This window comes from Natrix helvetica (assembly GCF_964273705.1).
Source record: "Natrix helvetica genome assembly, chromosome: 1".
NCBI lineage: Eukaryota > Metazoa > Chordata > Lepidosauria > Squamata > Natricidae > Natrix > Natrix helvetica.
In genome coordinates, this window is record NC_138548.1 from 155048145 (window position 1) to 155063736 (window position 15592).

Here is a 15592-nt window from a genome sequence, read left to right on the forward strand (position 1 = left end):
AGGAAAGGAGAGCGAGGCCAGGGGCGCCGGAGGGAATTGAAAGATCAATAGGAGAGCCGCAGAGAGGCTGCAGACCACAGGAACATCAGAAGCACAGGCCGCAGAGAGGCTGCAGGCCACAGGAACATCAGCGGCCGCAGGAACATCAGCGACCTAGGCAGAAGGTTTGACTTTATACCCCTGCCATGCCTATCACAACCCCCCCCCCCCACGCATTTACCATCCATTTACCTGGGCTACCCGCCCCTACCGCCCATTACCTCCCAGTCCTCTCTATTTACCAGTTGGCTATCTTACTCTATCTTATTATGCCCATCAGCCCATCATTTCCATCAAGATGCGGACTATATCCATCTGCCTATCCCCTCAGCCAGGACTATTCCATCCATCCCATCTAGGATGTGTATTTATCCCCTAGTGGGAAACTGTGGTTCACTAATCCATACTAACATCGACAGCTCCCACTTGATGTGTTTTAGCCCTTTTTTAACATGTTATACTCAAGGCTAGACCTGCTGCGGCTGCGAGAGTCCCCCCTCTCGCAGTTATGGCCTCCAGCCCTCTCAAGGGCCCACCTCGAGGACGGGTTGATTAACCCGGAGAGGTGGAGGAAGCGTTCTTTGAGGGGTTTTTTAATTAATTGTTTTTTAAAACTTGTAAGGGGTTCCAGGGATGGGGGGGGGATGGACCAGGTCAGGAGTGATGGTAGAGCCAGGCGATTAGGTGTGGTCGAAAGAGGAGGGAGCGGAGCGGGGGAGGAGACAGAGGACAGCATTCCGTTACAGGGCTCTCTGATATCAACGGTCGTGGGGAGGGGCGGGTGCGAGGACAGATTAAGAACTCGTAGTCGGTTGGGAGACCGGGGGTGCTGGCTATACCCGGTCACTTGTACCAACCCCCGCATACTAGGTGGTCAGCATCTACAGACCCAGGGCCTGAGACTGTTGTTATGCAATGCGAGGTCTGTTGTTAACAAGGCCCCCCTCATCTGCGATCTAATTCTGGAGGGGGAGCCGGACCTCGCAGGAATAACTGAGACCTGGCTGGGCCACAAGGGAGGTTTCCCCCTCGTGGAAATGTGCCCGCCAGGTTATCGAGCATTTCACCAGCCTCGGGCCCAGGGAAGGGGCGGTGGGGTAGCAGTGATTATCCGGGAAGACTTAGAGCCAAGAGAGTTCACTGTGCCGCAGACATCCGGGTGTGAGTCCCTTGTCGTGAGATGGGGCCCAGGGAGGCAGTGGGGCCTGCTGATAGTGTACCTGGCTCCTTGCTATACATCAGCGGCCCTGCCTGAACTCCTCGAGCTGATCGCATCGGTGGCGGTTGAGACTCCCAAACTTTTAGTGATGGGGGATTTCAACTTGCCGTTGATGGGAGAAGCATCTGAGGGGGTTCGGGAGTTCATGGCTTCCATGACAGCCATGGACCTGACCCAATTAATTCAGGGCCCTACCCACGAAGGGGGCCACACGTTGGACCTTGTTTTTGTCTCTGGCCAGTGGACGAATGATCTGGGAATAGGGGATTTAACTATCACTCCCCTGTCATGGTCGGATCACTCACTTCTCCGACTTGACTTCCCTGGTGCTACCCCCCGTTGCGGGGAGGCGGAGCCGGAAGGCATTAGATGGTTCCGCCCCAAGCGCCTGATGGAACCTGATAAGTTCCAGACGGAGCTTGGGCCACCTCCTGTAGACCTGACCCGCCCCCGGGTGGAGGACCTGGTAGCCGCATGGAATAGTGCGACTGCCAGGGCCCTTGACCGGGTGGCGCCTCTGCGGCCTCTCCTGCGGCAATGAACCACCCTGGCTCCTTGGTTTACCGAGGAGCTAAGGGTGATGAAATGCCACAAGAGACACCTAGAGAGTCGTTGGAGATCCTCCCGTTCCGAATTTGACCGAGCACAGGCACTAACCTATTTAAGGACGTACCTTGTGGCATTAAGAGCGGCCAAACGTCACCATTGTGCCGCTCTTATTGCATCTGCAGATAACCGACCTGCTGCCTTGTTCCGGGTGACCCGCTCCCTCTTGTTTCAGAGGTCGCAGGAAGCCCCTTTACAGGGCAGAGCAGAGGAGTTTGGGAAATATCTGCAGGACAAAGTCGCTCAAATCCGGATGGGATGGGTCCCTTTCAGTGGTCCAGTGGAGACGCCCGTGGCGACTCTTGAGAGACCATTCTGGGAGGAGTTTGACTCGGTTGCCATCGAGGATTTGGACAAGTTACGTGGACGTCTGCGACCTACCACGTTTATTGGACCCGTGCCCCTCCTGGTTTGTACTGGCATCCTGGGAGGTTACACGCGACTGGCTCCTGGCCCTAGTGAACACTTCGTTGGGCGAGGGGTCTCTGCCGGCCACCTTGAAAGAGGCGGTTGTGAGACCCCTGCTCAAGAAGCCTCCCCTGGACCCAACGGAGCTAGCTAATTATAGTTCAGTCTCCAACCTTCCCTTTTTAGCGAAGGTTGTAGAGAGTGTGGTGGCCCAACAGTTTCCACGTCACTTGGAGGAGAATGATTATCTAGACCCGCGCCAGTCCGGCTTCCGACCCGGGCACAGCACGGAGACGGCCTTGGTTGCGTTGGTTGATGATCTCTGGAGGGCCAGAGATAGGGGTTGTTCCTCTGTCCTGGTCCTATTAGATCTCTCGGCGGCTTTCGATACCATCGACCATGGTATCCTGCTGCACCGGCTACGGGGGTTGGGAGTCAGGGGCACCGTTTTGCCGTGGTTCGGCTCCTACCGAAATGATGTCCCGGTGCTTGGAAGCCGTACGGGTCTGGATGGATGACAACCGACTTAAACTCAACCCCTCCAAGACAGAGTGGCTGTGGCTTCTGCCCCCCCGGTTCAACCAGTTGCTTCCATCTCTGGCCATTGGGGGCGAGCAACTGGCCCCCATGGAATGGGCGTGCAATTTGGGCGTCCTCCTAGATGCCCGACTGTCCATGGATGACCATGTAACAGCCGTGGCAAGGGGGGCGTTCCACCAGGTCCGCCTGGTGCGCCAATTGCGCCCCTTATTGGACCGGGATGCCTTGCGCACAGTCACCCATGCGCTAGTGACGTCTCGCCTGGACTACTGCAATGCTCTCTACATGGGGCTTCCCTTGAGATGCACTCGGAGACTGCAGTTGGTTCAGAATGCGGCCGCGCGGGTGATTATGGGGAGGACTAGGTTCTCCCATGTAACACCTCTCCTGCGCGAGCTGCACTGGCTTCCTGTGGTCTATCGGGTGCGTTTCAAGGTTTTGATTACGATCTTTAAAGCGCTCCATGGCATAGGACCTAGTTATTTGCGGGATCGTATCCTGCCCCATACATCCCTACAACCAATCCGCTCACACAGAGAGTGACTTCTCCGGGTGCCGTCCGCTAAACAGTGTCGGGGGGCGACACCCAGGAGCAGGGCCTTCTCTGTGATGGGCCCAGCCCTGTGGAATGACCTCCCCCTTGACATCAGGATTACTTTCGATCTCTGCTCCTTCTGTGTAAAGCTCAAGACCCACCTCTTTCAATTATCTGGCCTGGCTCAACCGTAGTTTATCCTCCTCCTGACAGTCCTTTTAAATTGTATTTTATCATGGGATTTTAATGGCTAATTTTAATTTTAATTTTCTATTATTATTAAACGTGATATATGTTTGATTACTACCTCCTCCATGTATGTATATGTATGTATATGTGTGTATCTGTATGTCTATATGTATGCATGTATATTTTTTACTGTACGCCGCCCCGAGTCCCCTGTGGAGAGGGAGCGGCTAACAAATTAAAAAATTTGAAATTTGATATAGTTGAAGGGGAAATGACATGAACAGCTTGAGCCATGTTTAGTGAGCTGTGCAGTTCTGCCTACTAAGAAGCAAAGCTTATACAATAATGTTGCTTACAGGAAAAAGACAATATTATCACTTGATATAAGAGTCCACCCTGAACCCATTTTCACAATAACCTAGTATTTTTAACCTTTGGTGTGTTAGTCAGTAAGCCTTGAGTAACAGTCAGAGGTCAACTACTTCTTTCCCAGTAAGCAGTCCTTTAGTCTGCAGTTTCAGCTATATTAGCTATAGTAAGCTATTAGCATTTCTATATTTTCAAGGTTTTAGTTAAACAGCAAGCACCTCTGAAGCCAGATAGACCATTCAAAAGCAGACCATCAAAACAGAGAAAACAGAGCACCCCTGGTTGTCATGTACAACTCATAAGTCAAATTGCTCAAATGCATGATTATTATTAAGGTACAGTTCACACTGGATAATAACACTGTATTTTCTCAGTAACTGAGTGACAGGTGAACAACAGGTGAATGCAAACAACCACCTAATCTAAAGCAGATTCTCACAAGCAATGCAACACAAGGACAATAATGTTAGCATGAAAACCAGACCTACAAGAAATCCAGAAGGCTTTTCGCCCACAACTACACCAACAGACTCATCATAGGCCCAAAAAAATGCTTGCACAATATCAGAGCCACTTTCGTGTGCTCTTCCTCTAATGCGATATACGCCATCAACTGCCAGCAATGTCCCCCTACATAGGACAGATAGGACAATCTTTGCATAAAAGAATTAAGAGACTCAAAGAAGGGCAAATTAGCACAAGAGCATTAGCATCAACCTCACAGGACACTCGATAGCAGATGTCAAAATGACCATTTAGGACGAATGGGACTTGAATTCCACCACTGAGCAAGAGATTGCTGAACTCACATCAAAAAGTTTCAGATAATCTGAGAAAGTCTCAAGAAGAACAATTGTTTTTAATGCTATACTTTTAGTATTTGATTAACAATATTATTCTTGGGTCAGTTTCAAATGGTAGCCGTCTAGCCATTCTATGCATCTAAAGAAAAGAGCTACAGCTCACAAAAGCTTACACCGTTTACTAAAATCTATTAGTCAGAAAAGGTGCTATCTTCAGGATCCTTCAGGGGGGGAAATTGAATTCCAGATCAGTCATCAGCCATCTAATATTTTTCAGATAACTAAATGAGATTATATTTATCTGCAACAAACGTGTTATAGAGATCTTGTTTAATATCCTTTAAATTTGAATCAATAGTTTCTCGTTCATCTAAAAGGGAACAACTAAATGAATTTGCTTTCTAATCCAGGGCAAATTGATTTAAATCTATTTTATTTTTAGCATTTCTTTTTTTTAAAAGGTAAAACAAAAAAGTTTATTTTTGTTGTTCACATTTTCTATGTTATTGGTGAGGAGAGCAACAGTATTGTCATCTTATAAAAAACAACTTTATAATATTACACTTAATATAAGGTGGACATGTGTGTGTGTGCGCGCGCGGGGGGGCACCTGTAACAGAAAGAGAGATTCTGAAAAAGAGCAAATGCCCTTTTCCATTATTAGCTCTGATCCAGCCACAGCCTTCAACAGAAATATTTTATATGTGTTCTGCTTGGCTGTTTTAATTATATTTCATTGTTGGCTGCTGTAAGAATAACATAGATTTAAGAACAAGATAGAAATATATACATATATAAGATGAAGGTGCTTGTTCAACTTTCATAATATAATTTGATGTAATGGAGCTTTAAAAGAGCTGCATGCAATTAATTATATATTTTAAATCACATACTGCATTACAACCAATTAAAAAATAATATGCTGTTCATTCATAGGCTAGGCATACTGTATATTGATATTCTGCAATCAATGTCTAATAGTCAAATATCTCTATTATTTCTAAGCCTCACATGCCAATGAGCTACTTTTGAAATGCTATTTAGATTTTAATGAGATGTTAATGTCTTTTCACTATTTCTTAAAGTGCCAATAGTAATTTGATTTCATATTAGCCACTATTAAAATGATTACTTTTGTCAGAGCTATAAATATTGGTACTGTCAATTACCCATACAATACGATGCACACAAAGGAAGCCTGTGCTTCTTTCTTGAAGACCTTAAACAACTTAATCAGAAGCAAACAAGAGTAAAATTAAAAGAATCTGCAAGTGACTGGAAGCGTTTTATTGATTGCAAAATCAGGTCTGGAGTCTGATTCCAATTCAGAAAACTGCAGGAAGCTTAACTCTGAAAGGATTTCCCCTGGTTTTATTTTGTAGTGGAGCCCTTGGCATCCCCAATGTAAGACAAATAAAAAAAAAAATTCAAGGACTGCTTATAATAGAATCTAAATAAAAGTTCTTGCATACAGAAAATATTTGGCATTTATTCAATGGTTGCCAAAGCTCTTTATCTAAATGTGCAGAAATTGTAATTATATGCTATTCTGGATATATATTAAAATTAAAAAATATCTAATAATGCGGGCTGCACAAGCAATAATGATGTCAGCCAGGGGTGAAATACTACTGGTTCGGGCTGGTTCGCCCGAACCGGTAGTAAAAAATGCTACCAGTACTATATTCACTAAAAATCACGTGGCACAACTGATTGTTACACAGCTGATCATTGGAACTTTTTAAAAAAACTTAAAAAAATTTTTTTTTTACTACTGGTTCGAGTGAACTGGAGTAAAAAATGCTTTAAAAAAGTTTTTAAAAAGTTCCGACGATCAGCTGTGCCGCGTGATTTATATCAGCTAGAAAGCAGGAAATCCTGCTTTCCAGAGAATCTAAATTGCGTGGCATAGCTGTTTCCCCCCCCCTCCGCTCAGACTCAGAAAAGGCTTAGCGCCTATGGTGCTCTAAGCAAACTAGTAGCAAACTTCGAAGGGCCTAGTGAAAAAACTGGGACTAGTTTACAGAAGACCAAACCAATGTCAACCAATGGCCTTAGAAATAGAAATGAAAATAGTGATAAGGTGGATAACTTTTGCCTTTTTGGATCAATTATCCCAGTAAAGGAACAACACTCACAAAATACTCTCAGGAAATAGTTTTTTTAAGCTTTTTACCCTTCTCTTTTTTCATAATTCTGTCCATTCTTTTTCTTCATATCTGTATTTAGCTAATAAATACACTGCAGATCAACACTCTGTAGAGTAGCAATGACATTTTGAAATGATTAACAGTATGTCTTTGTGACAGAGAAACTTTGAAGCCCTATGTCTTACTGTTGAAAACAGAGCAAATTAAGCTCCGTGTGATCTAACAGGTTGGACACCCCTGTCTTAATAAGTTGATGAGGTAATGGGAGTAAGACTGGTTTCTTTTCATAAATCCTCAGCTTGCCAGCTGAAAGAGAGAACAATGAAGGGGAGATTATGAAGATACAATCTGAATAGAGAGAAGGTGGAATTGTAGTTCTCATAATTAAGAGCCAAGATAAGCAGCAGCTGCTATTATTTCTGGAGAAAGATGCAGGTTAAGTGAGGAAGTTGTTAATTGCTTTTTATTATAAATCTACAAACTGGTGCCTTCCTACTTCAAGGAAAGCATAAATCCAGACGTTGAAGGGTGGGTTTTTTTTTAGAATGATCAAAAGGAGAAGGTCAGTCTATCACAAATCAGGTGCTAAGTTCTGCATGGGTGAAGCTCAAAAAGGGGAAACTCAATAATATGGGGATGCAATTTTCACTTGTTTTTTTATGTAGCATTGAAAAAAAAGTGATCATGTTTCATATTGGGGGGAAAAAATGATTATTTTGTAGGAGTACAACCAGAGGAGCACCATATGGACTCTCCCTATATATTTCAGATTCTGAAAATGTGACATTTCATAGAGTTATCCAGTTTTATTTCAAAATTCTTGCTATTTCTACTGAAAAGTACCTTGAGGAGAAAATAATTATTTACACTTATGCACACAGCATATATACAGGTAGTCTTGGATTTCTGATTGCAATCGAGTCTAGAATTTCCATCGTAAGTCATGACAATCATAAGTCAAGGCACCCATGTGACTAGACCTATTTTCAACTTTTTGTGGCAATCATTAAGAGAATGTGGCTACAGTTAACACATTAATATATTTCTGCCATTGGTTTACTTATCAACAACTGAAAGAAATATTTAAATTGGATTAAAAGTGCTATGGATTTGACTCTGTTAAAGATGAATTGAAAACTTTATTACATGCAAACGAACATATCGCTAAGATCCATAAAATGTTATTGAAATCTAATTTGGAAAATGAACATGTAAAACATTGTATGTGTCAAGGCCATCTCCACGGATACCCACAGTGGCTGGAGGGAGGAACTCTACAACCCTCGAAATTGCTTTGTTGGCGAATGTGACTGATGACACACACTGGGGGGAGGGGGAAACAGGGGCCGGGGCGTGAATTAAGTGAGGTCAGAGTTGGCTTCACTTGGAACGTGCAGACATGAAGCTCCTAATAAATAACTGGATTTCTTTTGAAGCTTGGCTTGAGGCTCATGATTTAATTGGTCAGAACCCTGAGAGTATGATTAAGTGAGCAAGGAATTTTGGATATAATGTGATGCTTGAACAATGGGAAAATATGTGGACGAAGGGCTTAAAATGTACATTAAATTCTAAAAGAAAATTTCTATAAGATGATGTAGCGTTGATATTTAACACCAGATAAGATAAATCGAAGGACACTTTGATTCCTGCCATGGATGAACGGTTGCAGAAGTTGATAGTGTTGGCTGAATGGCAACATTGACTATTTTGATTAAAGAAAAGAATATAAGTACTTTTGTTTTCACATGGAGACCGCTTCTGAACTTTGTGTTTGAAGTGGAAAAGAATGAAACCTTGATTTTGGGTTTTACCTATTAGATTGATAGATCTTTATAGAAATGGCTTGTTTATATTGTTATGAAAAAACCAAAAGTTGTGATTTGATGTTAATGCCTTGTTTTTACTGCAACAGAGTCGGAAGTCAATGTTTCTTTTTCTTTTTTCCCTACCCTTCCTCACTTCTCTTCCCCCTCTTCCTCCCCACCGTTCTCTTATTTACTTTTGTATTTTTGTATCTTAACAAAACCTAAACCTAAACAAATCAATATATTTCTAAGGGTACTTTTTACCAGAAACCAGCCAAAAAAGCCGGAGGTTGGCAAAAAATGTTGTAAATCATGGTCATGTGACTATGGAATGCTACAACCAATAAAGGTGAGCAGACTACCAAATGCTCAAAGAACAGTCATGTGACTGCAGGGCAGGATTCAGCCATCAGAACTGTAAATGGTCACCAAGTGACCAGTCATTAAGCAAGGACTACCTGTAATTATTTTAAATTAAAAGCAATTCCATTTTTGTTTTCTTATACTGGTACTTTTTAAATATCCTATACCTTCTTAGAAATTCTTGGATATTTAGAAATGTGAAGTACCTTATTGTTTTTTATTATTAAAAAGACCTTTGAGCTATTCATATACTTCTGCTTGCCTTTATTTTACAAATCACCATAATTTCTAGTAGCACTGAACATGAGTAGTTAAGTGTCTATAACTTTGAAAGTTAAACTGTGCCATCCAAAAATAAAAGAATAGCTCATTTAAAATTGCCTAGTGGAGAGCAGGATATTAATTTGCATATTAAATTAACAAAACATGCACACACCAATAAAACAAAACATAAAGACTTCTGAGCTTCTAGGACAGTGATGGCGAACCTATGGAGCCATTTGTCAGGGCACGCGCCTCCACCTCCACCCCCTCCCATAGCATTTTTTGTATGACCCTGGGGATTGGGGCAAGGGTGGATAGGCATAAAGGAGCCCCCGAGGCCAAGGGCAGTGGAGAGAGTCTATCCCCTCTGACCCCCGTGCCTGGTACCAGAAGTAAAACCTCGGGAGCTGAGCGTTTGAGAGGAGTGGTGAATAGATCGACCTCCAGGCATCTGAAACGCTCTGCCAGGTCCTCGAAGATTGCTGGCTGCAGCTGCCACTCCGAATTGTCCACCCCGGTCCAGCTGAGTCAGTCGGCTCTGATGTTGTCCACCCCTGCTATATGTTCTGCAGTCAGTGAAAGAAGATGCCTTTCGACCCAATGACCCAGTCTTTTGTCCTCCTGCATGAGGGACTTTGATTTGGTGCCCCCCTGTCTGTTTATGTGCACCTTGGTGGTGATGTTGTCCATGAGGACTAGAATATGATTGCTCCTGATAGAGTGATGAAACTGTAGTAAGGCTCGGCAGATTGCCCTGAGCTCCAACCAGTTTATGTTGTGAGTCAATTCCGCCCGGCTCCATTGTCCTTGCGCCATCTGGGCTCGCAGATGGTCACCCCACCCGGACAGGCTGGTGTCTGTTGTTACCATCACCCGGTCTGGTGTTCTGAAGACTTCACCCCTGATTATCGCCGGGGACGTCCACCAAATCAATGAGCGGGAGACTTCTGCCAGTAGAATGACTTTGATCAGGGAGCAGCTCATGCGCCTTCACTGGAAAGGCAAAAGGAACCATTGGAGGTCACTGGTGTGGAAATGCGCCCAAGGGATGATGCCAATGGCAGACACCATGGTGCCTATCAACTTGGACAGCTTGGCTAAGGACACCCTACGCTCCTGGCTACATGGGCGGCTAGCTGCCTAAGGGCGAGCTGTCTTTCTGATGACAGAGAGACCGTGCCTGCCTCCGTATTTATCAGGGCTACTAGGTGGATCAGACTAGTGGAAGGGTGAAGGTGACTTTTGTCTAGGTTCACCAAAAACCTGTGGTCTCTCAGGACTGACATAGTGATGTCTAGATCCCATAGGGCACCCTTAAAGGAGGATGACTGTAACAGCAGGTCATCCAAATAACATTGAATTCGCACGGGTATCTGTCCTAGGTGCGCTGCCAATGCTGCCATCACCTTAGTGAAAACCCGGGGGGCAGAAGACAATCCGAAGTGTAAGCCCTATACTGGAAGTGGTGCCCTAGGTAGCAGAACCTGAGGTATTGACGGTGTTCTCTGGCTATGGGTATATGCAGATAGGCCTCCATGAGGTCTATGGAGGTGAGGAAATCTCCCTGCCTGATCCCCTCCAAGATGAGATGCAGTGAATGCATCTTAAACCTCCGGTATCGTATGAATTGGTTCAGGTACTTCAAGTCGAGGATCGCTCTCCAACTGCCCGAGGCCTTAGGGATCACGAAAAGAATGGAGTAATACCCCTGACCCTACTGTTCTAGAGGCACTGGCTGGATAGCCCTGATGTCCAACAGGTGTTGGATGGCCTCTTGCATCAGCAACCTCTGGGTCGGATTGATCAAGATAGGGCAGATCCGGGAGGAACTCGGGGGCCTGGAGGGGAACTCCAGGCCATTCTGAATGGTGTCTTGAACCCACTTATCAGAAGAGGATAAGTCCCAGCAGTCGGCGAAGTACTCCAAGCGACCCCCAATGGGGTGTGAGCTAGGTCTAGATCTAGTTTTTGTGGAAGGAGCGCCCACTACCGCTTCCTCCTCCGCCCCCTTGAAAGGGTTGCTTTTGCTGTCTGCCCCTCTGTTGTCTGTCTGGGTATCTCTACCTGGAAAAGAAACCTCCCTGTTACTGCCTGGGGCCTGAGTACCCGAAATCTGACCCCCGGAAGGAATCCTGACCCCGGAAGGAGGACCTGAAGTCCTGGCCCCGAGGGAATGACCATATGGGGTATGGAGCAGCCCTGAAGCTGGCCTTCCTCGGGGCAGTGAGGAGCACCTTCCACTTGTCCTTGTTCTCTACCAGAAAGGGGTCAAGAGCTGCTCTGAAGAGGAATTCCCCCATGAAGGGAGCCGATGCCAGGCGCCACTTGTGATGTATGTCCACTTGCCACTGTCGTAGCCAAAGTAGTCTGCGAGAAGCGACGCACGAGGCGATTGCCCTGGAGGCAAACCTGGCTGCCGCCAAGGTGGCATCTGATGATAATTGGATGGCTGCCACCAGCTTGTTGATGTCTTGGTGAGACCTGACTTCCGATATGGGCACTCGCTGTTGGAGGTCCTGCAGCCACAGCAGAGAAGACCGGTTGAAGAAGGAGGCGGTGGTGTCTGCTTTGGCTGCTCAAGCAGCCGCTTGGAGAGCCCTTTGTAAGGTGATATCCACCTTCTTGTCTTCCTGCTTCAGCGCATCCTCTGGTTCCCCTGGCATGTTCACGGACGTATGCAGGGCTGTGACGGGTGCATCAATGGAGGGTTGTGACAGTGCCTGGGCCATGTCCTTATCCACGTTAAAGAATGTCTTCACAGAAGAGAGCAGCTGGCGATAATGTGTGTGCCCACAGAGAGGTTCTGCGCGCCATAGGTTCACCATCACAGCCCTATACCATTCCAAACAAATGGCTGTCCACACTCTTCTTAAAACCTCAGGTGATGGAGCACCTCCAATGTCTGAAGGAAAACCATTCCTCTGGTTAATTGTTCTCACGGTTAGGAAATTTCTCCTTAGTTCTAAGATGATGGGTCTTATTCCCCCAGTTAGGGGATTTTGTGTGGGGTAGTGGGTTACAAAGCTCTACTTCCACTTAATGGTAGGAATGAAGGCCACTGCATACAAAATAATTATGTTCTATAATATCAGGAAAACCCTAGAGATTAAGAACTTCCCAAAAAGGAAATTACTACAGGCAATCTTTGACAACTTGTTCAGGAACCATTCAAAGTCACAACAGTGCTGAACAAGAAGGACTTACAACCAATTGCAAAGTTGCAGCCATTGCAGCATCCCCATGGTTGCATAGCTGTGATTCTGGCACTCGGTGTCCAGTTACAATTATTACATTGTAATGCGGTCATATGACTGTGATTTCCAATGTTTCCTGCTGGCTTCCCACAAGCAAATTCAATGGGGAGGCTAGCAGGAAGTCAGACGTTGCTTCCACTCCTGCAGCTTTTTTGCTCAGTAGCGCCTGTTTGTGGTATCCCCTTCATAGCACTTGTCCACTTGCCAACCTGTGATTTCCACATCTTCCTGCCTAATGACCTGCAAGGTCCTGGGTTATGACAACAACCGAAACTGCCAGGATTGCCATCACTAAGTGATATGGTCACGCAACATCACACTTTACAACCACATCACTTAGAGATGGAAATTCTGGTCCTAATTGCTATCATAATCTGAGGATACTTGCACTAGGCATGGTTGAAGGTCAAGGGAGTGTCTGACAGTGCTATTGCTGCTGCTCATCAAATACTCATTTTTTGTTATACGATAAAAGTACAGCAAAAATGAGATGGCTCACTGCATGCCCCAGGTGAATGAGCATTGTCCTAAAGAAAACAGTTCTTTAGCTGAACAGAGGGATCATCAAACTTGAGGTACTGCTACTAAGGTCTGATTTAATTGCAAGAAGAGTACAATAACAGATACAGAATAATGCTGATGAGTTGTGCTCATATGACATGCTTCCCCATGGTAAAATGAATCATGTATTTACCACACATGCTAGGTTTGCACAATGTAGTAATCTAAGATCTATTGTAAGCTCAGCTCAGTTCAGTGCATTTTGCAAACACAACATATGCAGCCTGCATAAGTACCATGTATCAATCATATTGCATCATGTTTCAATTATATTACAGCATACAGAAGTACAGACCACAGAGAAGCAAGAGCAAAACTTCCAGGAATGTTAGCAGAACAAAACATGTTGATTATTGTTCAGTTTGCACTGATTTCCTTTTCCAGACTTCCAGGTTACTTTTTTCACATTAAGATTTTGGGCCAGCATCTTTACACTGAAGGAACGTGATAATTTCACTGAGGTACCCTCTTTTTCTTCCATCCCCCAATTATATAGATCTGAGCCACATTTACAGAACAGATAGATGCACATTTTTTTTCATTCTAGCCATATTATTCCAGCATGCTGCTACTGCTAGTGGGAAAAGATAAGTCACAGTCAATTAGCTGTTATCCCAAAATGCATCAGGACAGGATTAATTAAAACTCTTTCTTTCCCCACCCAAGGAAAACACATTTCCATGTACAATTCTACAGACATGTAGAAGCAAAGTAAAGCTGGCCCTTTAATGCAAAGTCTCAAGAGCACATAAATTTAAAACAAATTGCTCACATTTTTGTAACAAAATGAAACAAGACTTCTCCAATCCATTTGAGGGCATGTAATTCACCAGTGCCATCCTGAAAAGATGACTTACCAACAAGTTATTTCAGGATAAGGTGGGAGCCCATGGATAGCTAATGAACATCCCCCCTCCCTTTAAGTTAATACTGAACAAGACAGGATATGCAAAGCAGCAATAATTTAATAGAGGGTTGTGCAAGTGAGCCTACCTTCTCTTTCAGATTAGCACATATTTCCTGCTGTTTTCTTCTATTATTAGCCACCATCATTTCAGTCTCATAAGCAGTGCAAGCTTCTGCGAGAGTCATCACCGCCTTCACTAAGAATGTTTTCCTAGCTTGGACCCAATTGAACATCAGGACTCTCAATTGGTTTCTGGTAAAATAATAGTGGTCCCAAGACTTTTCATGAGCAATCTGAAGGGGCAGGGGTGGGGTGGGGGAATGGAAACATCAAAGGAAAAGGGGGTCATTTTGGAAATAGGCAGACTTGATCTTCTAAACCCTAACAGCTAGAGGTTGCTTTAATTGGATGTTAAAAATGACCTTATTTGAAGCCAAGAGAAGATCAGCTAATAAAAGCATGAACAAATCATGCCCTTCTCAGAAACTAACAAGAGCTACGTTGCCAGGCATTTATAAGGGTTAACGTAACTAAATCAACAACCCAGAAATATTTCTAACATATTGAGAGGAGGCCAAAGGAAAGAATAAAAGGCATCTGCCACTAAGAAAGCGGAGAAATGTAAAGCTAGCCTTCTCCCCAAGTCGTCTCTCGTGGATCCATTTGACTGCCTCCCCTGTAAAACAATTATTACACATTTTGTGAGACATGTCATTTTGTGTACCAAAAAACGTACGTACCGAATGCAGCAGGAATGTAACATGAATGCTGTGTAAAACTAATTGGAGTACTATCACGGATTTCACTGTGATATGTGAAGAGTTCTTTGAATGAATCTTCCATTATTTAGAAATGATTGGATGTTGCTGTGTTTTGCTTTGAGCTCAGAGAAGAAGCTGAGTTATAAATCTAAGGTTGTGCCCTTTTGAATACTGCCTGTTATTGTGGGCATGTAGGTATGTTTTTTATATTATCTCACCTAACATTTATTTGAGATACTGAATGGCTAGTTTGCTTGCCTGCCAACATTAGCAAATTTGCTGAACATTTCAAATGACAATACATTACATTTACAGTTCCAAGCAGACTGCAGAGAAAAAGTGTGGAACTTGTGGCCCCAGTCCAGGATTGGCTAACCTTTTTGTCCTTGTATGCCAAAAGTGCATGCGCGCACATGACAGCCACACCCATAATACAATGCGCGCATTCCCCCGTACACACACCCTGCGCATGTGCACGCGACCCCTCCCCGTGCCCCATTTTAGGCCTAGCAGGCCTCCCTGAAGCCTCCTGGGACCAAAAATGGGGCATGGGGGGCGCACCCACCCCGCGCTCCCACCCTGTGCATGCCTATACTGTTACAGGAGTTAGGTCAGCCTTGTATGCAGCTTTATTCCTCTCTAGCATTCATCTCCACTGTTCAGTGATGCATTTCCTGCGTCTCTAGGATTTACCTCTATCTGCTCCTGTGAGGTACTTCCTGTTCCTGTTGGATGTATATCAATGGCTTGTATAGTGTTTTGCAGAGATCCAAAAAGCAGCCGGCCGGCTGGTAGAGCTTAGCTGGGGCTCACGTG

General features: G+C 44.7%; 1 protein-coding gene across 6 annotated transcripts in view; it reads right to left on the bottom strand.

Moving 5' to 3' along the window:
* The window catches only part of CCDC148 (coiled-coil domain containing 148), a 182825-nt gene that overhangs the window by 50954 nt on the left and 116279 nt on the right, over positions 1 to 15592 (bottom strand). For all 6 annotated transcript variants that reach the window (XM_081948672.1, XM_081948671.1, XM_081948674.1 and 3 more), the window contains one exon: positions 14102 to 14308. In XM_081948672.1, coding sequence (XP_081804798.1) covers positions 14102 to 14308 — 207 coding nt within the window. The remainder of the gene's footprint in view (positions 1 to 14101; positions 14309 to 15592) is intronic.